Source organism: Aedes albopictus, chromosome 1, assembly GCF_035046485.1.
Source record: "Aedes albopictus strain Foshan chromosome 1, AalbF5, whole genome shotgun sequence".
Lineage (NCBI taxonomy): Eukaryota > Metazoa > Arthropoda > Insecta > Diptera > Culicidae > Aedes > Aedes albopictus.
In genome coordinates this window covers 103,369,297-103,395,551 of record NC_085136.1, presented here as the reverse complement: position 1 = coordinate 103,395,551, position 26,255 = coordinate 103,369,297, and the positions used below count along the sequence as shown (strand labels likewise).

Sequence of the window (26,255 nt, the reverse complement as noted above, 5' to 3'; positions counted from 1 at the left end):
TGCAAAGATTTAGATTTTTCCGGCACAAACATATCAGTACCGTATAAAACCCTCCACTGGCTACGTTCTTTCCAGCACAGGTTGCAGGATAATATTTCTCCAGAAATTGACGGAATGAAAAATATCATGGCCTTGGCTCTACAAATCACAAACTTCAGGGCCTCGTTCTAATCATGCATGCTTCCCAGATCTTCCAGAGGATTTGTAGCCGAGTTTGTAGCTCTCTCAGGTTAAACATTCCGTACCGTTTTCGGAATGCCTTTAAAACGTTCTAAATAATAGCCCCGTCATCAAGCCCGTCTTGCATAGTAGAGATTGAATCAGGGGGTGGGAAACTCGGCACAAAGTGCCCGGCACACTTTCGGCACACTCTCCGGCACATAAATGGAGCTGGCCAGGGGGTGAGAAACTCGGCACACTTGATTTTGTGCCAAACGTGCCGGTGATGTGCCGAAGTGTGCCGGCGTGCTGTCAGTTATGCTGTCAGTTAAATCAATGCATCTGGCAACCTTTCTCTTGTTTTGATTTCGCTTTGATGTATCCGATGCTTCATCATCAAAACCAAAAAGTTCGCTGATTCTGCTGCATCTTAGGCCTAGTTTAAGGCATTCCTGCAATGATTTAGATATTTTCGGCACAAACATATCAGCATAGACTTGATATCAGTACCGTATAAAATCCTCCACTGGCTACGTTCTTTCCAGGATAGGTAATATTTCCCCAGAAATTGACGGAATGAAAAATATTTATCATGGCCTTGGTTCTACAAATCTCCAACTTCAGTGCCTCGTTCTAATCATGCATGCGTCCCAGATCTTCCAAAGGATTTGTATCTCTCTCAGGTTAAACATTCGGTACCGTTTTGGAATGCCTTTAAACCGTTCTGATAACCTCGTCATCAAGCCAGTCTTGCATAGTAGAGATTGAATATATATGAGATTAGGAATTTGATTGCAATAGCAACACCCGGAATAATTGCATTTTTTGTTATCAAAGTGTTGGATGTTGATACAAGTTGTCTTCATTCTAGTCTTCATTATTTTCTTTTTCGAAAAAAAAAATTAAAAAGTGTTGCCAGTTTGATGACAGCTTGCTTCATAAATGTGCCGGCGAGTGTGCCGAAAGTGTGCCGGGCACATTGTGCCGAGTTTCCCACCCCCTGGAGCTGGCTGTCATCAAACTGGTAACAATTTTTAGTGTTTTTTTTTCTGGAGAAGAAATAGAAAACGAAGACAACTTGTATCAACACTGATTAAAAAAAATGCAACTGTTCCTGGTGTTGTAATTGCAATCTGATTCCAGGCAGGATTCCAGGTCTAACTCTCATATTCTCTAATTTCATACTGAATTTCAAGCATGACGGGATTCAGACATTCAAAGGCATTCCGATGACATCAAAAACGTAGTTGCAGGTTGCAAAGCCATTAAAATAACAGATCTGCGATGGAATTTCGCGAAGAATTTTGGATTGAATGCATGCCAAGGGCGAAGACAAGTAATGTGGATCTAAAGTTTGGCCTTCTAGTGCGTTCTATAGGATAGATTTGGCCTCGGATTTGACCATCGTGCTATCGACTGCAAATTTCTCAGTTCTCAGTTTTTCGCTACATAAATTTCACAGACTGCTGCTGAATCAGCGATTTTTTTGGTTATGATTACGAAGAATCAGGAACACACAGCGGGGTAGCGCGGACGTCAACCACGAATAGATGTGCCGTAGCCCACATGAATTTGACATGTTTGGGAAATTGACACTTTTGGGCACTCTGACAGATCTGGGAAGTGCACGACATCTGCGAATTAGTCATTATCATAAGTTATTACTTAAGTAAAACGTGTAAAACTAGCAAAAGGTTACGAAAATTTTGGCGTGCAATCGTTCGAAATTACACGACAACGCGAAGATAGCAAGTAAATCAGTAAGAAATTGTGTAACGCATCAGTTTTCAGCACAAACAATTTTGAACGTGTTTTTGTTGTGAGCTACGGGGATTTTGCCTTTTGCTGGCCCCCTGGGAACACATCAAAGCGAAATCAAAACAAGAGAAAGGTTGCCAGATACATAAAATTGATTGATGCACCAAGCGGTAAGAAGAAGAATTTTGACATCCAAGCGGTGTGCCGTTTACATCCATCGACCAATCAGCGACGAGGATCTAATCGACGGCACACCGCTTGGATGTCAAAACTTCTTCTTCTTTTCGCTTGGTGCATCAATCAATGTACTGAATCAACTGACAGCATAACTGCCAGCACGCCGGCACACTTCGGCACATCACCGGCACGTTTGGCACAAAAAATAGAAATACACTAGTTCTGGAGCTCGATTTGAATAGGTCGTATGTGCTTTTGTCGATTAAAAATTCGATCAGTTGGATTCGCTCATAATAGCGAAAACCGTTGAAATTGAGCAAAGTTGATACAAACAGCAGATCCCTCACAAAACAGGCTTTCTGTTCCATCATTGAAAGTTTGCAAAATATCTGCCATATTGCTACAATGACTAAAATAAACTGATCGAATTTTATATCGACAAAAGCACATACGACCTATTCAAATCGAGCTCCAGAGTTATTCTACTGAACAAAATCAAGTATGCCGAGTTTCTCACCCCCTGTTCTGGCCCTTTGTCATCCCCCCCCCCCCTTGATAAAATATGGATTGTCCATTTTACGAGCCGATTTCATGAATGAATTTTGACAGGAGGTAGCGTTCAATAACCCGTGAAAATCAATATTATCGTCGCACCACCAAATCGAAGTCGTCGCAAGAAGCACATGCGAAGTTACAGCTGCGAAGTAAATTTGAATCTATTTTTTCTGTTGCGCATCATTAAGCTAATTATGAGCAACAATTTGCACTAATCCAAATTGAGTTGCGACATTTCTAAGTAGGTTAAATATTGGGTTTCTCGTTAATATTTAGACTTCTGTGATAATTTGAAAATCCACCGGATTTTCATTTTGCAGCGATATTTCACACTAATTAAACTTAATTCGTTTACCAGTTGTGCCTCCGATGACGCTGTTATGAACACGAGCAAAGTTGTGAACGTGGGCCGCTGCGAAGTCGTGTGCGAAATTCGACTGTGATAATAATGAATTCCGGCCGAGTCTAAATGGGTGCAAATGTCGCAATATCAATTTTCGCACGTTCGGTCACTTTGTATTTCGACCAAAAGCATAATATCATCATCAACATTGTTGTCACTTCTTAAAATGAGCCTCTGCACGAATTTGGCGTACTGCTCACTCCCACAGAAAACTTGAAAACAGTTCGCACAGTAAAAGTCAAATGTGACTTTTACTGTGCGCGCTGTTTTCAAATTTTCTGTGGGAGTGAGCAGGACAGGGCAAATTCGTGCAGAGGCTCATGGCTCATTGCATGATTTTTCCGTGCCTATCATTGAAAACCGAAACGTCAGAGAGCCCCCACCATCGACCGTCATCACCGCCGTCTTTTGCTCGCTGATGATTGCTGTCAGTCTTGTCGTGACTTTTCGTCCGCCGTCGTCGTCGTCGTCAGTTTTTCGTCTCGTCGTATTTTGGAATGTAGTTCGGATTTCGTTCGCTCGCGGAGCAGAAAAGACTTTAGTGGCAGACGCAGTCTGAAAATTTACAAACTATTTCCCCCCGATTCCTGGCCTGGTGGTGCCTCCAGAATAGTAGCTAAATTGTGAAGTGTGCTTGTGGTGATCCGAATCCGGAATATTCCTCCGTTCTATTGCGGGAAATTCGTATCAATATTGTGGCTTCCCAGGAGCGTTGTTAGAAAGTGATCCCCTGCAGCTGCTTCGGTGGTGTGATTTTGTTCGGACCAAGCTTCCCGAAGAGAAGAGTGTAGTGCAATGAGAGTATATTAGACTCTCATTGAGTGTAGTGTGTGAAATCGAACTGTGCTGTGGTGTGGTGTGGTTGGTTACCAATCGCGGAAGTGCCATCGTTAATTTTTTGGTTTTGAGAAGGGGAACAGAAGAAACCATTCGGGAAAAAGTGGGAAGGATGGTCCGGGAACCTCCTTCGCTGTACAGCTCCTGCCTGGTGGCGTACGTGCGGAACCTGAACTACAGCGTTTCCAGCATGGACCGCACGGTGGTCGACCTGCGGATGCTTCCGACGGCGATTCTGGCCAGCGTCTACGAACAGGTAGGTGATGGCTGATGGTTGATGCTTCCTGGTTCGTCTTGTGTCGAGTGACGAAGACGACGGTGTCGTCGATGACTAAGACTTGTTGGGATTGGGACGAGTCATCTGCTACAGTAGATTGAGAGAAGAAAATGGATTATTTTGGGTATTCCGTCGTCGTCGTCCCGATCAAGGACATCCCGAAGGTGACAATTTTTCGCTCTCCCCGTTTTTTTTTTCGTTCATTTTTTTTTCCCAAGCCATCAGTCGCCAGCAGAGCAGCTGGTGTTGTTGTTATTGTTATTGTTGCTTTTGCTCCGTCGTCGTTTGACATGCACTATGGGAAATGTCCATAGCAGCAGGCGGACAAAATTATTTCTAAGGCAGTCTAACAGCAAAGCTAAAAAGTGTAGGAGATGTGTGCAGGCACATTTTGGAGGGATTCCCGAAGGAAATCCTCAACAATTTCGTGATGTAATTCATAATTCATAATGAAACACTCCTAAAAGTGTTTCTACAATAACAGCTTTAGAAAAAAACATTAAGGAATTTACACAGAAACTGTTTGAAGAATTTGTGGAGAAAGAATCTAAATACCTTTACTCCCCTCATATAGAAATTCTCGCAGAATTTCCGGGAAAAAATCCCAGGAGAAATCCTATCGGAAGAAATGACGGAAAGAATCCTCACAGATTTACAGGAGATTTCACGGGAGGAATCCCTGAAAGAATCCAGGAGGAATCCCGCCAGAAATCCCTGAAGGACCCCGGGAGCTATCCATGAAAGAATTCTGGAGTTATTTATGAAAGAATCACAAAGAGAGTCACTGAGAGAGTTCAGAAAGAATTCTCAAGAAAGTCTAGAAGATTTAAGAAGGAATTCCCAAAGAATTATTGAAGAAATCGCAAAAGGATTCACTGAAATAATCCCTGGAGATTTTCATAAAAACATCCCGAAGAGAATCCTTGAAAATATTTCTGAAAAAACTCGGGAGAAATCCTTAAAGGAAACTCGGCAGGAATCAATAAAAGAAGAAAACCAAGAAAACCTAATAAATAAATCTTGGAGAAATTGAATGAAGGAATACGGTTGCCATTTTTATTTGCGTAGCTGCTTGTCAGCAACGATAGCATACTGCGGCAAATGGTTGGAAGCCGTACTTGTACTTAGAATACTAGTCATTCATTCTCATTCGTATCGCAAGCGGTCGACATACAATAGTCCATTTTATGAGCCGATTTTATGAATGAAATTTTGACAGGAGATAGCGTCCTAACCCGTGAAAATCAAAATCATCATTAACATTATTGTCACTTCGTAAAATGACTAATTCGATTCGTGAGTGGCTGTATGGTACAGAATTACTTATTCCCGTAGTGAGTCTTCGTGATATCATGAAGGTTTTCAGAATTTCAGTAATAAGCTCGGTTAGAACATTCACAATCAGCTCGGATCAACCATACAGATGATCTAGCCATTTTTGTTTTGTTTCCTTTTAGCGTTCATCTTTAGCAGTTTCATCTGTGGATTACTCCAAGAATCCCTACTAAGGTTTCCTTCAAGATTTTTCTCTGAGAATTCTTCCAGAAACATCCGTAGATTACTCTTCAGGAATGTCATCTAGGATTCCTTCATTGATTTCTGCTAGGGAGAGAATTAGTTCTGTGGGTATTCCTTTAGAAATTTCCACTGGAAAGATTCCTGCCAAATCTCCTTTTGGAACTCCATCATGGGTTTCCTCCAGGACTTTTTTCTGAAGATTTTTCCAGAAATTTAAAATTTAGGATTCCTCTAGTTACTCTAGGAATGCTTTCCGGGGACTTCTCCACGAATGCCTTCTATGCCATTCTCCATATTATTTTTTTGATTCCTTCTGGGGATTTTTCCAGAAATTTCTTCGGAGGATCCGTTAGGGATTCCTACAATTGTTTAATCTGGGAATCCTCATAGAATGTTTCCTGAGGAATAATTCAGAAACTAAATTAAGGTGCACCTCAAGGAACTCCTGAAGAATTCTCAGAAAAACTCCTGGAGGAATCGTAAAAACAAACACCAGAGAAATGCTCGTAGATACTGGAGAAATCCTAAAAAAAACTCCTGGAGAATGTGGATAATGAACTGTATTTTTGAAAAGATTTTTGAAGGTGTGGACCGGAACTGGTGTAAAGGTTAAAACACGTGACTATGACGGCGAGGACCTGGGATCGAATCCCACACTCGACAAATTCACAAATTGTGAGTTCCTCTTTCGGTAGGGAAGAAAAAGGTAAGTCCCGAAAATCCGTGAACTAGCATAGGGCTAAAAATAACGATAACACAGATAAAAAAAACCTGAAGGATTTTCTGAAGGAACTTCTAGAAAAAAAATTCTCACTAGGAACTGCTAAAGGAGAAACTTTTGGAGGATTCTCAGAAAGAACTCCTGGAAGAATTCTAGAATGAACTCTAGGCGAATTTTCAGAAAAAAAATTGTGAAGGATTCCCTGCACAAACTCCTAGAGATTTTTTTGCAAGAAACGTCTGAAGGGAATCTAGCATAAGCTTTTGGAGGAATCCCATGAAAACCTCTTGAAGAAATCGCTGAATCTTAGAAGCAGCGTTTTCCCAGCTTTGCTCTTTCTCTCTAGTATTCGTTGTGCAATCCCAGAAAGATTTCTTGAGGAAGTGCTCGATGGAATTCCGTGATTCATCTCAGGAGATACTGCCGAAGGAATCTCAGAAGAATTTCTGAAAAAAAATGTCTTGAAAGAATTATTTTAGGTACTTCTGAAGAAACCTGCAGGAATTTCAAAATGAACGTCTAGCTAGATCATGCTTAAAAGGAAATTTCAAGAAGATCGTTTGGGCTGCTTGGGAACAAGCAGCTTTATTCTTTAAAATGAAACCCGTTCTTTCAACCTGTAAAAGTGTGCTTGACTTATGACTAATTGGTGACACGCTACCAGAAACTCCTTTTGGAATTCCCAGGCAGGTTCGTATGAGATTTTTCGGTGGGATTAGTAAGGATTCCTTCAGAAGCTCCTTTGCGACTCTCACAGGAATTTCATTTGGGATTCCTCCAGCAAAATTTCCCTAGCTCTTATACTTATGGGTTTCTTGCGTTATTCCTTCTGGGATTCCTCAAGGATTTGCTTGTGAGATTGAATCAGAAGCTCTTTCTGGGATCCTTCCAGTAGTTTCACTGGAGATTGGAACTTGACCAGCAGGATTAGGTTCTCCAGAATGGAAAATAGGTTTAACGATATAACAATTCTTAGTTTATTTGATGTTGCTTCTTCTTCTTCTTCTTCTTCTTCTTGGCGTAACGTCCTCACTGGGACAAAGCCTGCTTCTCAGCTTAGTGTTCTATGAGCACTTCCAGACGGGGATACTTTCGAGGTGGTAGAAGAATTCGTCTACCTCGGTTCCTTGCTAACGGCTGACAATAACGTGAGCCGTGAAATACGAAGGCGCATCATCAGTGGAAGTCGTGCCTACTATGGGCTCCAGAAGAAACTGCGGTCAAAAAAGATTCACCCCCGCACCAAATGTACCATGTACAAGACGTTAATAAGACCGGTGGTTCTCTACGGACACGAGACATGGACGATGCTCGAGGAGGACCTGCAAGCACTCGGAGTTTTCGAGCGACGGGTGCTAAGAACGATCTTCGGCGGTGTGCAGGAGAACGGTGTGTGGCGGAGAAGGATGAACCACGAGCTCGCTGCACTTTACGGCGAACACAGTATCCAGAAAGTGGCCAAAGCTGGAAGGATACGGTGGGCAGGGCATGTTGCAAGAATGCCGGACAACAACCTTGCAAAGTTGGTGTTTGCTAACCATCCGGTTGGTACAAGAAGGCGTGGAGCGCAGAGAGCACGATGGGCGGACCAGGTGGAGCGTGATCTGGCGAGTGTTGGGCGTGACCGAGGATGGAGAGCTGCAGCTGCAAATCGAGTATTATGGCGGCAAATTGTTGATTCAGTATTATCATGAATTTGATGTGAACTAAATAAATGAAATGATGAGCACTTCCACAGTTATTAACTGAGAGCTTCCTCTGCCAATGACCATTTTGCATGTGTATATCGTGTGGCAGGCACGAAGATACTCTATGCCCAAGGAAGTCAAGGGAATTTCCTTTACGAAAAGATCCTGGACCGACCGGGAATCGAACCCGTCACCCTCAGCATGGTCATGCTGAATACCCGTGCGTTTACCGCCTCGGCTATATGGGCCCTACTGATATTGCTTCTATAAGAGCTTGATAACAAATGAACTCACTGCTATGGAGATACTGCTTTTATACCTGTCATTCATAGATCGCTTCTTACTATGCTTAGCTTAGCTTAGCTTAGACTGACTGCACATATCTATGGTTGCTACTCCGTGATTGACTCGCCAATGACAGTTGTACAATGAATCAACTGAATACTTGACTGGGAGTGGTCAACATTCTCACTGTGTACGCTTCAGAGGCTCTCTTTAACAGTACAATAACGGCGCCGGCCACGTCCTTGCAGTCAGGTTGGAAGAGTGAAGGAATGTTAATGGCATCCTTTGTTATGTGGAAGTTGTCGTTTACCGCACGTCTCCACCAAAGGCTGCAGGAAGGAGTGATTGTTAGTAGGGCAGGTATCGTTGGGTCAGGATTCACTTTGATAAGTAATATGACCTTTTGAAGTTGCAGTATGCCGTGCAGACTGCAGTGATGTTGTTCGCATAACGCGGAAAGCAAACAATCGACCACCCACGTCAGGTGATCATTTAATATTTACTATTAACCCTAAAAGGGATACCTGGGGTCTATTGGACCCCAGGCGCCTTTCAGAGCTCGTCTTTGATGGAACACACTCAGCGAGGTGACGAAACTGAGGCTATGAAGGTATCCCTTTTAGGGTTGAAGACGCGACAACATATACAAACTTAAGCGCTATTGCTCACTCCGCGCGGAAAGCAAACAATCAGTCACCCGCGTCAGGTGGACACTCAAGATTTACAACAAAAGACGTGACAAAACATGCAATCTGATGCGCTATTGCTCGCTTCACGCGAAAAACTCATAGATCGCTTCTTACTATGATTGGATTATCAATTCATGGCATTCTGCGTTGTCAATTACTCCACCACTCCTCCTCAAGGTATGATTGCCATGCCTAGTAGATTGGGTCAACAAAGTCGATTTTTCGGAACAAAGCTTTTTGGATTCCTTTTTGTGCCCAAAACAACTGTGCAAAATTTGGGAGCGATTGGTTATTTCCCCGTATTCCGCATTGCGATTGAAATTTGTATTGAATTTAGTATGGGAAAACGTGCTTTTCTGCAGTTTTCCCGTAAATTGAAATTTTTCGTCTAAAACGATCTATCTAATGATGTTAATGTATAGGCTAGGATATGTCGAAAAACTTTGCCCAAGACCGTAAACTGCCCATAATCGCATAGTTGACGTAACCACCATTGACAATGTCAGCACTCACAAGCTAATATCTATCAAATGTGCAGAATTGTGACCAGTTTTATTCAATTGAGCACAAGATCTAATCTCTAGCTAGATATCAACGTGAAAAAAATCATAAGACACATTCTACGGGCCCCGTATCATCGATACCAATTTTTCAAAATTGAGTTATGGCATATTTGACATTTTTATCACATTCTACATGACCGTAAAAATCCAAAAATGTATTCGACATGATATTAGTGTGACAGCAAATATAAATTGAACGACGATTAAGATTAACATTAAAATCGTGATTTTAAGTCTTTTAAGCACACTTTTCATCCAAACTATCGTGTTTTAAACACCAACACACTGATTTTTCAAAACTCTTCCATCATTTGTGGATAAATGTATGTAGATTTTTTAGCATAAAAAGATTTTAAATCGGAAGACTTTACAACTCTGAAATATGGCTGATCATAGTATGGGTTTTTATTCCGTTGTAACGTCACGAAAAATCAACATTTTTAAATTTTATTCAAATACGGAAAACGTTACAAATATGAAATTTTATATGCTCTTTGTACTCGAAAAGATCTTTTAAATGAGACTAAAAAAAAGAAAATCGGTTCACGGAAGCCTGAGTTTCACCTGGTTGAAGTTTGCGTTGTAACGTCACGAAAAAAAGTTCTGTGGAAAAGACCAAATCTTTCTGGCTTGCACGGCTTCTGAATTGTACAAACGTAGTTCTATATTCACAACAGTTTCGTTCTCGTTGTGTATGAGCTCTTTTTCGAGATATCGTTTATAAATTGCGTACCATTGCCGGTTAATAAACTACGTAGACTTTTGAAGGACGGGGGAGATGGTGTTTGGCCAAAATCTACGATGTAATTGTACTGCAATATTGTAAAAAATTTTAATCGTCATCTTATACCACTCAAGCCGAAAATTTCTGTGATATGAGTGGCCAACAGGCGAAACACTGACGAAATTACAAAGTTATTGAGTTGGTCAAAGACTTACAGTTGATGGACAGTTTGATTTAAAGTTCCACCAACAGGCGGCGCTAGAGAACTTACAAATTTTAAATTTCATACATCTCAGGATCCCTTTTACATAAAAATACGATTTCTTCGGTAACGTTGTTTGGTAAGTAAAGGACTTGCAGTTGATTTACCAATAGATGTGAGATTTTGCCATTAGAAGACGTTGGTTTCCATTTTGCAAAAGCAGGCAAGGGGTTAGAATTTCTTGAAAAGTATTCTACAAGCTGGAACTTTTTTCACTTTGGACATATTGTATTCAAATCAAATTGTAATCAAAGATCAATATATAATTCTTAACTCTCAAAATTTAATTTGATTCACTTATTCCTTAAATATAAGAGTTAATAGAACACAGTCAAAAATATGATTCTGCTTAAAGCGCTCCATCTTTGTGTAGAGCTAACCAACCAAGTCCAAAATTGTAGAAATTACAGATAACAAGATGAGGAACTATCAGTCAAAATTTGAGAATTTTTGATATATTTTATAATAAGTTACGGCTTGTTGAATGTGTTTTGGGTAATTATTAAAAGTGGCATGCCTTTAAAAATTTGCAACTGCTACCACCGTGTGGCAGAAATTAATACCATGCGGCTATTAAACTGAAAGTCTAGTGATCTACCAAACAACTATAATGAAGCAACCATCTTTCCAATTAATCACGAGCTAAGATAAGATAAGTAAAACTAATAATGTGTATGCCCTCTAGCGCCTCCTAATCATACGACCCATCAATTGAAAGTTCTTGACCAGCCAAACAATTTTATCGAGGACACCAACTGTCTAAATAGTTAGGATCTTGAAATATATGGGATGGATATTACGTCAGTGTTACATCTATTTTTGATATAACATGAATCACCGACAAACAGACGTAACACCTACGAAATTGAAACTCATATATCTCGGGACTCTAATTACTTAGACTTTAGACTTTTAGAATGTTGATGTATTTGGAAAAGTTGTTTATCTTGTCAAGAATTTTCAGTTTAAAAGCCGTTTGGTTCAAGTTTCTAACTGACTAGTGGTAGTTGATATTTTGAAAAATAATGCACTTTATATTTATTCAAAAAATATTCAACATGTTGTAACTTCTTATAAAGTGCCCAAAGATTTTGCCAAAAAATAGTTTCTCAACCAATCAAAATTTGTCGAAAACTTGTTGAGAAATTCTAAACTATTGTAAACTTGTAATAAACGTCGCCCAGTGTATCTGAATCTCACATCCAATAGTAAATCAGCTGTAAGTTATTGACTTATCAAACAACTTTGCCAAAGACACTAACTCTCTAAGTAATTATGACTCTGACATATATAGGACGTTTTTTTTGTCAGAATTAGGTCTATTTGTCTCTGGAATCACAGAAAATGATGCCCCTAAAAGGTATGCAGATCCTCAGGTATGTCTTTGGTTCAATAACTGCTCGCACATCTTAAAGCGTTTTTAATTGAATCAATGACATTGCATAAATTATTGAAAAAATGATTAATTCGACGGCGTGATTAGTTTTATGCTGCAAAATATAAATATCTGGCGGTGCGAAGTAATGAATATCAACGGTTTAATCTTTGGGACAATATTAGATGGATATGGGTGGTACTAGGCCGAATATGGGTACCATTAATCTTCATGAAGGAGTATTCATACTACTGATAGCAATAACTTGGCCCTCCGAGCCATTTATCACAAAGCGGATTTTCAATAGAATAAAGTCCCCCTTGAAGCAGTGAAGATAATGTAATGATGTATTCACAAATTCGGATAAATTTGGCTGATTATTCTAATTCTAACATGATGTGCATTTTCGTGACGTTACAACGCGAGCAGAACCCTGTTCGAAGCTGAACGGGCGTTGTAACGTCACGAAATGTAAAAGTCGATTGTCCAAAAACAAATCCGAAATTTAAATGTTTTATTCCATTGAATTGAAGAACAAACCAATAAATTTCAATGGTGGAAAAAAATGTCAGAATATCATAAAAATCCGAGCAGATTTTTTAAGATGTTGGTAGCGCGTTAGAGAGAGTCGGATTCTAGCGCGTTGTAACGCTTCAAATACGCATTTTAAACACGTTTTTCTAATGAAAACTAAATGTTCAATAGGTCAAATGTATCAGAAATTTTACAAGGAATCCGAATATGAAAACATATTTTGCGGTTTACGCTCGTTTTCATGAGTTATGGAGGAAAACCTGACTACGAATGCGTCAAAACGTTGTAACGTCACGGTAGAATGTGTCATAAACTTTTCATTAATCATTGGTAAAATTTGAAAAGTCAGGCCGATCATGTCTAAAGGTCCTATCTGCAGAAGAAAGGCTCTCTTCCCTGATAAAAAGTATCATAAAAATACGATAAATTTTATTGTTACAACACCATTTTTTCGACAATTATTCACCATTAAAAATATTGTAATTGGCACAGCATATTCACCATCACCCCTATTGTACTATACCATTCGGCGAATGGTAAATGGCACTTTTACAATAAAAAATGGTGGTTGTTATGTATCTTAACCATAAAATTTTGAGAAAATTTTCATACATTTTTACGCGAAAAACAATAGAATGTATTGTGTTTTTATGAGACATTTTTAGGGCAATTTTCAAAAGAAAACAATATATCTTATTGTATTTTCATTGTTTTTACAATACAAATACAATTAATTGAATGGCGTCAAATGAATCGTTGTTACAATAAAAATACAATAATATTTGTGTAAGCAGTTTTCGCTTTTGAAAATCCATAGAATTTATATTTCCCGCTAACATTTATATCCAGCATTTACGAGCACTAACGGCCGCCAGAATGATATGCACATTTTATGATAAGAGTCAAACACTCTGATGTCTGTCTGATATGTGTTGCTTGGCAGCTGTTGATCTCTATCTATCATCAATCTTTTGAAATAACTGCCAAATATCACAAGTCAGACCTCAGGTCGTATGATCCATATCATAAATCGTTCACAATACATATGGCCATTAGTATATGTAAATGCTGAAGAAAAATGTTACCGAGAAATGTGAATTCTTTGGTTTTTCAAAGGCGAAATCTGTTTACATAACAACAAATATTATTGCATGTTTATTTTAACATCGGTTCAATTGACCCCATTAAACAAATTGTATTTGTATTGTTATCAATGGTAGTTTACTATTTACTAGATTCCTTTAATTTATTGGAAAACATTAGTAAAATCATTGTTCATCTTTTTCTTGTCGTAACGTCCTAACTTGGCTAAAACCTACTTTTCAGCTAGTTTTCTATAAGTACATGTAAAGTAATTATTGCTCTAAGTACACCGTATATCTGCATGCAATAAGGCTTCAGCATCGTGGTTACATGGGTACTTTCTCAGTTATTCATTGAGAGCTTCCTCTGCCAACACGGCTTGACGTCTGTCAGTCGTTGAAGTTTTAGCGAATAACATTCGATAACCGAAACATCTACTGTACTCAAATTTAAAACGAAAACTATAAAAAAATATGTCAAGTGCTTTTGTATTTGATTATACAAACATGATCCAAGCAACAATAATATTTATTGTTATTTGTTTGTTACGAATTGTTTTTAAGTGTAATTGAGAAATAAACTCTTTTTTAATAAAAAGTCCATGAGAACTTTGTAGGCACTTTTGCAACTATATGAAAATAACTTAAATTAATTTTTACTGATAGTAACTTTAAATTATTATAGAACTATTGAAACACAATCGAATCAATTAGTCACTATTAAAGCTAATGTTCACTTATTGTACGAACTATATGGGCTTGATTTCTATTGTTAAAAGTAACAATATATCTACTATGTGTTTTATTGTGAACAATAAAACCAGTCATATGTTAATAATATTTACCATGTAATGAATGGTAACTTTTTATCCGGGTTTAGTTTCCCTCTCTTTCGTCAATATCTCAGCTGTTTATTTGTATTATGATTGTCTCTTTGCATTGAACGATGGTCAAAACAATCGTCTTTTGATTTGTATTGCAAAAATAGTTGAAAAGTGTACCATAACATTGCAATAATTGAAAGAGAAAGTGAACAAAGAGAGCCTCTCAAATGCAGATAGGACCTATTGAAATGTTTGGCCTGAAGTGTGCTGAAAACTACAGTGGCGCTTACGTCAACTATGCGATTATAGGCAGTAAAGTGATCCGACACTTGTGAATAAAGTTAAAATGTACAGATTGCCCGGTGGTGCTTAACATTTAACATGTAAAGGAATAACATCAATAATAAAATCTCAATTTTTGGCCCAAGTTACCAAGCGAATAACTTTTTTCACAAGCATCGGATCACTTTTCGGTCTTCGGCTAAGTTTTTCGGCATATCCTAGGCTATACTTTAACGTAATTAGTTATATCGCGTTAGACAAAAGAATTCAACTTACGGAATACGGGGACGCAACCAATCACTTCCAAATTTTGCACAGTTGTTTTGGTCGCTAATTAAGATTTAAAAAGCTTTGTTTGAGGTTGATGCGATCAAATTTTAAAAAGCAGGGAGCCGCTGGCGTGGATGTCCGAGAGGGCTTCTTCTTCCTCCAGATGTACGTAAAGACCGCATTCCTTCATGCTGAATTGAAGGAAAACATCTTCATCAGTGCTCCAGATAGCGTCGCAGCATCACCGGGGACGGCGTGCAGGCTTCGAAAGTCACTGTACGGTCTTAAGCAATCGCCGCGGTGTTGGAACCGAAAGTTCACCAGTCAGATCGAGATGCTGGGCTTTGTTCGGTCGAAGAGGGACTACTGTCTATACGTGAGGTACCAGGACGGAGACGAAGTTGTACATCATATTGTACGTAGATGAACTTCTCTTTGCAGGAAAAAACTCGATCATCATCAAGATGATGAAGAAAAAGTTGGTCTCGGCATTTGCCATGACCGATTGCGGTGAGTTGCGGCTTTTCCGCATTCCAAGGACCGGCTACAACCGTAGTGGAGGCACCCTAAAACTATCCCAGGTGTCGAATATCGAGAAGATTCTTCAACGTTTTGGAATGAGTGAGTGCAATCCGACTCGGACTCCGATGGAGAAAGGACTCCAATTGCCGCGTGGTGGATCTACTGCTTGTGAGCCATACCGAGAGCTGCTCGGTAGCCTGATGTACGTCATGCTCTGCGTCAGGCCGGACATGTGTTGTTCCGTTGAATATCTCGGACGGTTCCAGCAAGATTCTTTGACCGTGCACTGGAACGAGTTGTACGCTATCTAAGCGGTACGAAATTGCGTGGCCTGCATTACAGGAGGAACACCAAAGTATTTGCCCTCGACGGCTATGCTGATGCCGATTGAGCGGCCGACCTTCAGGACCGAAAGTCGGTAAGCGGATACGTCTTCAAGGCAGTGCTGAAAATGTCGTTTTGACATAGGGTCTGGGACCATTTGGGCAGGAGCACCTATTTTGGGCACATACTGCTATAACTCAGTCAATTTCAAACCAATTGATATGAAATTTTGTTCATGGCTAGATACTGTGCGTATCTTATCGTATTCCAAAACTCAAGTCAATTGGCTGAAAACTGACTTAGCTACAACAGCAAGTGCCCAAAATAGGTGCTCCTGCCCAAATGGTCCCAGACCCTATACAAATTCTACCACATCCAGCTCATTTTAGAAGCTCAACCTGAGAAATATGGTATATAAAAGACTTGTGCGGCTAGACCAACTCTACAAGAAAGTCACGAAAAAACCGATCTTTTTCGAATATTTAAGATAAGTGCTATGGTCTACCTTCGAAAAATGCCAATGATATTCATAATGAATATCAATTGACATTTTTCGAAGGTAGTCCGTAACATTTATCTTATATATTCGAAAAATATTGGGTTTTCCGTTACTTTCTTGAAGAGCTGATTTTTATATACCATATTCTCCGGTTGAGCTTCTAAAGTGAGCTGGATGTGGCTGAATTTAGTTATGTAGAAATGGCATTTTCAGCACTGTCGTTGTCATTAAGCAAAGCTTAGCGCAGCAACAGCTGAAGCCGTATGAATCAGTGGCATTTCAGATGATCTGCACATCGTTGCCAATCCGGTGACGAATTTCAAGGACAATCGTGGTTGTGTCTGCATGGCCAAGGACCTGGAAAGCAAGGGGACCAAGCAATTGATTTCACCGCCTCCAAAAGTATGACCTTACGTAGTACCTTTTTCCAACACAGCCTCTCTTATCGTTACACCTGGAGATCACCACAGCAGACGGCATCGCAAATCTATCACGTTCTGATTGATGGACGACACTTCTCCGACATTATCGACGTCAGGACCTATCGTGGCGCTAACATCGACTCCGACCACTATCTGGTGATGGTCAAACTGCGCCCAAAACTCTTCGTCATCAACAATGTACGGTACCGGCGACCGCCACGGTACAACCTAGAGCGACTGAAACAACCGGATGTCGCCTCAGCTTACGCGCAGAATCTCGAGGCCGCGTTGCCAGACGAGGGCGAGCTCGATGAGGCCCCTCTGCAAGACTGCTGGAGTACAGTGAAAGCAGCCATCAACGACGCAGCCGAGAGCACCATCGGGTACGTGGAACGGAATCGACGGAACGAATGGTTCGATGAAGAGTGCAGAATGATTTTGGAGGAGAAGAACGCAGCGAGGGCGGTAATGCTGCAGCAAGGGACTCGACAGAACGTGGAACGTTATAAATAGAATCGGAAACAGCAGACCCGCCTCTTTCGGGAGAATAAGCGCCGCCTGGAGGAAGTGAAGTGTGTAGAAATCGAACTGCTGTGCCGTTCCCAAGAAACACGGAAGTTCTATCAGAAGCTCAACGCATCCCGCAACGGCTTCGTGCAGTATGCAGGGATAAGGACGGAGGCCTCTTGACGGACGGACGTGAGGTGATCGAAAGGTGGAAGCAGCACTTGGATCAGCATCTGAATGGCGTGGAGAACGTAGGCACAGGATACCACGGCAATGGAGGAAACGACGACGCCAGTGCAGCGGAGGATGGAAACGAACCAACTCACACGCTGAGGGAAGTTAAGGATGCCATTCACTAGTTCCAAAACCAACAAAGCAGCTGGTAAGGATGGTATCGCAGCTGAACTCATCAAGATGGGCCAAGAAAAGTTGGCCACCTGTCTGCATCGGCTGATAGTCAGGATCTGAGAAACCGAACAGCTACCGGAGGAGTGGAAGGAAGGGGTAATCTGCCCCATTCACAAGAAAGGCGACAAGTTAATGTGTGAGAACTTTCGAGCGCTCCATTTTGAATGCCGCCTACAAAGTGCTATCCCAGATAATCTTCCGTCGTCTTTCACCTAAAGTAAATGAGTTAGTGGGAAGTTACCAAGCCGGTTTCATCTTCGGCCGGTCGACAACGGACCAGATCTTCACCGTTCAGCAAGGACGGTGTGCAGAACAGCGTAAGGATTTCGGGTGAACTATCCGGTTCATTCGAATCTCGACGGGGACTACGACAAGGTGATGGACTTTCCTGCCTACTCTTCAACATCGCCATGGAAGGTGTTATGCGACGAGCTGGGCTCAACAGCCGGGGTACGATCTTCACGAAATCCGGCCAATTTTTCTGTTTTGCGGATGACATGGATATTATCGCTAGAACATTTGGAACGGTGGCAGAACTGTACACCCGCCTGAAACGCGAAGCAGCAAAGGTCGGACTAGTGGTGAATGCAGCTAAGACAAAGTACATGCTGGTAGGTGGGACTGAGCGAGACAGGACAAGCCTTGGCAGCAATGTTACGATAGATGGGGATACTTTCGAGGTGGTACAAGAATTCGTCTACCTCGGTTCCTTGCTAACGGCTGACAATAACGTGAGCCGTGAAATACGAAGGGGCATCATCAGTGGAAGTCGTGCCTACTATGGGCTCCAGAAGAAACTGCGGTCAAAAAAGATTCACCCCCGCACCAAATGTACCATGTACAAGACGTTAATAAGACCGGTGGTTCTCTACGGACACGAGATATGGACGATGCTCGAGGAGGACCTGCAAGCACTCGGAGTTTTTGAGCGACGGGTGCTAAGGACGATCTTCGGCGGTGTGCAGGAGAACGGTGTGTGGCGGAGAAGGATGAACCACGAGCTCGCTGCACTTTACGGCGAACACAGTATCCAGAAAGTAGCCAAAGCTGAAAGGATACGGTGGGCAGGGCATGTTGCAAGAATGCCGGACAACAACCCTGCAAAGTTGGTGATCCGGTTGGTACAAGAAGGCGTGGAGCGTAGAGAGCACGATGGGCGGATCAGGTGGAGCGTGATGGATGTTGGCCTGATGGATGTGACCGACGTTGGAGAACTGCAGCTGCAAATCGAGTATTATGGCGTACTATTGTGGATTCAGTGTTATCATGAATTTGATGTTGAACTAAATAAATGAAAAATGAAATGAAATGAGGAAGGATAAGCCGAACCGGAGTCAGGGAATCAAAACAGTAAGGAGAGACATCAGGTTCACATCCAGGGAAGCATGTATCAAATAAGAAAATCCTCATCAGAAGAAGTGAATTTGACGCTCGAGGCATGACACGCGAGTTTGCCATTGCATTTTTACTGAATAACTTAAAGTTAGGTTACTTGGAAGGAAATTTCTCTTACGAGAGTAAGCTTCTTAGACTAAAGCCACTTAGGTTGCATCATTTTGCAAAAGTCTGCAAGCATTGATCATTGCTGTTATTTTGTGCTGAAGTTTGATCTGAGCTATTCTAACCGTAGTCACTGCCCAAACTAGGCAAGATCGTACTCTTACAATCCCTGCACAAAAAAATAACGATTGCTATAAAACCAATTCGGTATAAAACCATTCAACTTCAGAAACAATACTGGAAACTTTTGGTTTGAATCGTTGAACCCTTTAGTTGGGAGTTATTACTTGATTTTAAAAAGGGTTGCACCAAAAACATTTAGAGTTTTCATTGTTGTTCCTAAAATAAAGCGGTTCAACTAAATTTTCCATTGAAAATTTCACCTGTAACGGAACCTTTGGGAAATGTCTTTACTTATTTATCGAATCACAAGAGTAATGTGAGTATCCATTGAACTGTGAGTCGATGTAAAATATTCCATCAAATATAGATGGGCTAATTTTATAACTCAACAAGATCCCAACTTCACTACGCCACAAAGAAGTACCGCCTGAGAGAGAGCAAAAAAAAAAAAAAAAGATTCCAATGTGAATTCATAATGTACACAGCAAGGCCAAAAATGGCGAGACGAGAGTACATTTTCAAGCCTCCGCCTCCGCGAAACGGCTACATCTACAACTCGTCGATGCTAATGCAGATAATCTAATCTGGGGACAATCTGCAAATATTTACATGCCTCCGACAAAGCATAAAGTTTTGCCGCAGAGGACAGCACATGATATGTTACTTGGCCCTACCAAACAACACGACATAAACGACTTGACTTATTATCAGTCTATGAGTTTCCGAAGTATCGCGTAAAGTAACTTGTCACGATCATAATTCGGCTCAAAGGGTGCGAATAATTTCCTCATCATCCGAATTTTACCGGATCAATTATCACTTTCAGTGCAGCACGCAGTATCCGATGTCCCAATCCTAGTACCTAGGTGGAATGTGTCGGACTCGTGTCTTCTGAACATTCTGACAATGATTCAACGGAAAGCTCGCAGCTATAGCAGAACACGCTGCTGTTGGTGGGCGAGTTTAGGCTTCTCTTATCAGCGCGTGTCTACCTACCACCTGGAATGAGTTTATGTTATGTATTCTGCGCACCTCATCCTCATCAACGCTGACGACAGACAGAGCATGGTGAATGCTTAATCCCGCCAAAATCTCAACCAAATAGAAACTCTGCGGCGACAAACTACGGCGGTGGTTAAGCCGCCCAGTTTATCTGGCATAACGACAACCAACAAACAAACGACCATTATCATTAAATAGCGATTAATGGTCGAGATGTGAAATCAATCTGCTCGGGAGATCTACGTTCATCTATGAGCCTCAAGACAAGACACGACAACAATGAGCAACACGAAGGCAGATGATCTACTTCATCTTCGAGTATGGGGGATTGGCAAGTCGCGCACGAAGTGTTAATGTCCACGCCACGCCTGTCCACCTTCGAATGAGTTCATGACGTCAGAAATGTAAACACAACACAGCGACGAATTTCGCGCCAGGTTTGGCGAATACACAGCGAACAGTGATGATAACGAGAGGAAGACACTACATGCTGTCGCGTCGTCTGATGAAACAAAATTGATAAATTGGAATTTCGTGATGATGACAGAGAAATGGTCATCCATTCGACAATCTTTACCATCGATCTTGGTGATATGACTCAGTTTCGGCGGTGTGACAACGACGTAATGGAAATTTGAACGAGTTTATTCAATTCACATCTTTATTAAATTTTGAACGCCACATGTGATGATTCAGTTTTTTTGACTAACGAAAGTTGCTGCGTAGCGGTGCATCCAGAATCAGGTGCTTACTGGATTTGATTTTCATTTCATGATGATTAAACTTTGTCTTTGCTAATTGGTGACACAGCATCTTCTTCCCCGTGTGCTTATCGCGATTATTATCTCAGAGGAAGATTCCGAGGTTGCTTAGTCAGTCCATATGGTGCAAGTTTCTGCCTTGAACCTGAATTGAATCACTCGCACATAGTTTTTCTGGAAGGCCGTTGCATCCTGCGTTGCATAGTGGTTCGGTTTATTTAGGTTTTCAGAGTGTTTCTTTGATCAATTGATTAAGAACCGGGTATATTAGTCTGTGATATTACCATTAAGCGATTCGTAGCTGACTGTTAATGTTAAGGTCCAAAGGATACGTTTGATCAACATTCACGCACACAAAACATTATTAGGCTGCTTTGTATCAGCTGTCTTCATGTAGGTTGCGCCGTCATCTTGGTCCCAGCTGGGTTGTTTAGTTGATAATCTGAAATGTAAAATGATATAAATATCTTCCGTTGAATAAGCTACATATTAAAATTTAAAATCCATTTGGCTCTGATTGTATGTACATTAGCCTGGTACACGGTTTATATGGGAAAATACAAAAAATGGAAAAACTCAAACTCCTGTATACTTTTTGAGTTCCACTTTGGTCCCATATCAACTGTGCAAAATTTCAGATCGATCGGAAAAACTATATTTTAGCGCCCGTCATTCTTAGTTTTTCATACGATTTACTATGGGGAAATTTTACATCTGCAAAGAAAAATCGCTAGGAGTCACCCCTAAATCCCAAAAAATAAGTCGACGAATGATTTCTGTAGAAAACTTCATGAGGAATCAGACCTCCGAAGACCGCAAACCGATGCGGCGTTCGTGGAAAAAGTTATTAAGCCTCACCCGATCGATAAAATGTCGAGATTTTATTATTTATTGTTATTCCTTACATGTTAAACAGCATTGGCATGCCATTCGGTTTTCAGTCAATAACTTTTTCCACATGCCTTAGATCGTTTTGCGGTCTTCGGAGGGTTAGTTCCTCGTAAAATTTCCAACAGAAATCATTCATCGATTTATTTTTAGGAGTTAAGGGGCAACCTGTGGCGATTTTTCTTTGAAAAGGTGATTTTCCCCATAGTAAATCGTATGAAAACATAAAATGGCTGGCGCTAAAATATAGTTTCTCCGATCGAACTGAAATTTTGCACAGTTGCTATGGGACCAAAAAGGAACTCAAAAAGTGTACAGGAGTAAAATGTCTTTTGGTGTCCCACGCTAATGTACATCATTTATTTCAATCTTCAATTTATTCATAGTACTGTCACAGATAAACAGACGTAACACTTCAAATATCTTCCGTTTCTAAACACAGTCACGGAAATATATTCGCCCAATGTTAAAAGGACTGAGTTTGGCCAACCATGAACTAGGTGGCCATTGTTGGCAACGTCAAACTCGAACAAAAGCGATGTAAGCGCCACGGATGAGTAGTTGGCCAACCATCAACATTTTAAAATTGATCGTTAAATTGAAATACGATGGGAATGAATAGAGTATTACGTCTGTTTTTCTGTGGTACTGTTACAACAAGTCAACGCGTACTGTACCTTTTATAAAGGCCTTTCGCTTATTATTGCCAGTTATGCATTGGTTTGTGACTATTTGGGTTATATTGGGTTGTGGCAAATTGTTTGTTGAGCATAATTCATCGGACTAACATACATAACTTGTGACCGCATCACAGATGTGTATCTTCGAACAAATTTGAAGTTTCGAAGTGAAGGTTTGTGAAGTTGTCAACAAGAACTAGAAGAACTAGATTGGAATGAATTTCCATGAAAAAAACATCATACGCAGTCTTCCTTTCTCGCTATCACGCTGTAGGTAAAAGCTTTACTTCCACCACCATGTTCGCTAGTGTTCAGCTATCAAACGAGCAGTGCTTTTCGTGACGAAGATTCACCCCCCTGTATGCACCAGCAGACCGATCGCATTATTTGGTTCTTCAAAATTGTGCCCTTGAAAATTCGTGGTGTGGTTTCGTCATATCTTCACATAATATAATACGTTTTATCTAGCGAAAAGTTCTCTGACCGTCTGAGTGTATCCGAGAACTCCCTGAAGCAGAGTTTGGAATTTCATCGTGAGTCACTGAATCTATACTCAGCTTGTGCTACGCTCGACGAGTATAACACATCATGAAGCGACGTGCTCGGTAACGCCTCCCGAAATGTGCTATTCATTCTCTTGCCCGGTTCAATACGAGAGCTCGATCTTTTTCTTCTTTCTGATGGGGATCACATCAACTCGTCGATTTATAGGGCCAGTCAGTTTGACTATATGCTCTGTTTCTCCGTTTTTCGTAATAGTCGTTACATGTGTAGTTAGTTCACAAATCTAGCTTGCACTGTTTCACAAAATCCACTAACTCTTTATATAATTCCATGCTCTTGGTTTTAAACACTTCTATTTAATTATGTAGGGGAACTTACGTATTTTCGGCAGTTTTGTTCTCTTCGTCATGGGGGGTTTTTTGAACCCTGTTGATCTCAAAGTTGGCCTCAAATCCTTCCCAACCAAGCTGAGTTATGTGCCAAATTTTCAGGCAATTTGGCCCACAAAAACCCCCCTTGACGAAGAGAACAAACCTGCCGATAATACCCTTTGTCACCCTATAGCCATTCCCAAAACTGTATCCAACTCAGATACTGTGTTAACGGGGGCAGGCCAGGATCGAATGTTCTGCCGTTTCTTCCTCCGTACATAACTTGCAATCTCCGCTCTCCACAATTTCCATTTTGGTCAGCCAGCTCCTCGCGTAGTTGTGGCCGGTCATGATTATATTCAGAAGTCCTCCAAAACTTTTTCCATGATACCACGGCTTATCATGTAGCTTTTGATGCAGCGTGAAGAACCGTATTCCTTTCTACTGTGAATACTCCTGGTACCAGCGTTGCGCTGATTCTGCTGTCTGTACTTTTATCTACCTCATGACGTCTTTCGCAAATAGTTGGTGTTCCAACACGGTAGTTTGGTTAACTCCTTCTCGCGCTAGTTGATCCGCTACTTCATTTTTAGCTATTTCTACATGGCTTGGGATCCACTGAAAGCTAATACGCCATTTCCGCGCTGTTTCCAAAACATATGCTAACACTGTCTCCGCCCTGTTGAAATCCCTTGCTTCTACCATCATCAAGCACGCTGTCATCGAGTCCGTATAGATAACGTAGTTGAGCAGTTGTCCCTCTTCGACGAAATGTATTGCCACGCCTAGGCAATGGATTTCCTTCTAACTTAAACGATCGTTTCACATCCATGACCTCGATGTACCGTATGCGTGATAATGTTTGCACCATCGTTAAATAAAATTCCAGTTTTACTTGTGAAGACAACGTATTGGTTTTATTTGCAGGCATTTAAGCTATAACTCATATCATAGTAGGCTGTGAATAAAAAGTGTTGATTTTCTTAGTTTAACACTTGCATAATGACTGAGTGGCAACCTAGCTCGTAATTCGTCCACGCGCAAATGTCGAAAAGTATCCGTGGTAGTGTCAAAGTCAAGATTAACAATTTTTGATTTTTTTTTTTTATTTTGACATTGCATAATGGTGTAGACATTGGCACACAAACAAAAGTTATAATAACTATTGATTCTGAAATTTGGTACGGATCGATAGTTTTTCGGAAATCGAAAAAAAACGGAGGTTGCGTTCGGGCAAATTCAAGACTTTCTTATATGGCGCTACTCGTAGCTCCTGGATGCCATTGGTAATAATGTAAGTTTTTTTTTCTATGGTCGAAGGATCTTAAAAGCCACCGTAATTTTCCTTTTCGATATGCCATGCCGTTAAGTTGCTGATTTTGCGTTTCTTTGCCATTTTTCTTATTGAGCGCATATAATTCACCCAAATCTTATTTTTGGTGGCAGCGATAGCTTTCTTAATCCATGTTAACCTTGGACGACCAGTGGAGACCTTCGGGAATAGTTGCCCTTGCTTTTTTCGGTCTAAGACTGTTTTACGGTTCTCCTGAACACTCCTGAAATGTCTTTTTTAACATTTGCGCGTGGACAAGTCCCGACTACCGCTGCTACCCCTTCATGGTGCAAATTTTAAACTTACGAAATCGGTTTTTTTACCCGCAGCCTACTGTGATATGAGTTAGAGCTTACGTGCATGCAATAAAAACCAAGACATTGTGTGTACAGGTGATATGGGTACCTTATTTGAACGATGGTGCAAACATTATCACGCATACGGTATACACCTATTCGACATCCTGATGACGTGATTTCCGCGGTATGGACGATGGTTGGTTTTCTCAGCAGCTGATGCAGCTCGTGGTTCATTCGCCTTCTCCAAGTCCCGTCCTCCATCTGCACTCCGCCGTAGATGGTACGCAACACCTTCCGTTCGAAAACTCCAAGGACGCGTTGGTCCTCTGCACGTAGGGTCCATGTTTCGTGCCCATAGAGGACGACCGGTCTAATCAGCGTTTTGTAGATAGTTAACTTCGTGTTACGGCGAACTTTATTCGAACGTAGAGTTCTGCGGAGTCCAAAGTAGGCACGATTTCCTGCCACAATGCGCCTCTGAATTTCTCTGCTGGTGTCGTTGTCGGCGGTCACCAGTGAGCCCAAGTACACGAATTCTTCAACCGCCTCGATTTCATCACCGTCGATATAAATTTGGGGTGGCGGGCGCGCTGATTCCTCCCTGGAGCCCTTTGCCATCATGTACTTTGTCTTCGACACATTAATGACTAATCCGATTCGCCTGGCTTCACTTTTTAGTCGGATGTACGTTTCCGCCATCGTCTCAAATTTGCGAGCTATAATATCAATATCATCAGCGAAACCAAGCAGCTGAACGGACTTCGTGAAAATCGTACCACTCGTGTTAATCCCCGTTCTCCTTATTACACCCTCTAACGCAATGTTAAACAGCAAGCACGAAAGACCATCACCTTGCCGTAACTCCCTGCGAGATTCAAAGGGACTCGAGAGTGTCCCTGATACTCGAACTACGCACATCACTCGATTCATCGTCGCCTTGATCAATCGTATCAGTTTATCCGGGAATCCGTATTCGTGCATAATCTGTCATAGCTGCTCTCGATCGAAATCGATGAACAAGTGATTCGCGGCATTTCTGCAACAACTGGCGGATGGCGAACATCTGGTCCGTTGTAGCGCGTTCACCCATAAATCCTGCCTGATATTGCCTCACGAACTCTCTCGCAAT

The 26,255-nt window shown here is 41.2% G+C and overlaps 1 protein-coding gene across 1 annotated transcript in view; it reads left to right on the top strand.

Annotated features, from left to right (window-relative positions):
• Positions 1 to 3,517: 3,517 nt before the first annotated feature.
• LOC115256383 (amyloid protein-binding protein 2-like) overlaps positions 3,518 to 26,255 on the top strand; it is a 43,121-nt gene continuing 20,383 nt past the window's right edge. Inside the window, exons 1-2 of the mRNA XM_029854779.2 lie at positions 3,518 to 3,845; positions 3,882 to 4,145. Coding sequence (XP_029710639.2) covers positions 4,002 to 4,145 — 144 coding nt within the window. The 5' untranslated portion in view covers positions 3,518 to 3,845; positions 3,882 to 4,001. The remainder of the gene's footprint in view (positions 3,846 to 3,881; positions 4,146 to 26,255) is intronic.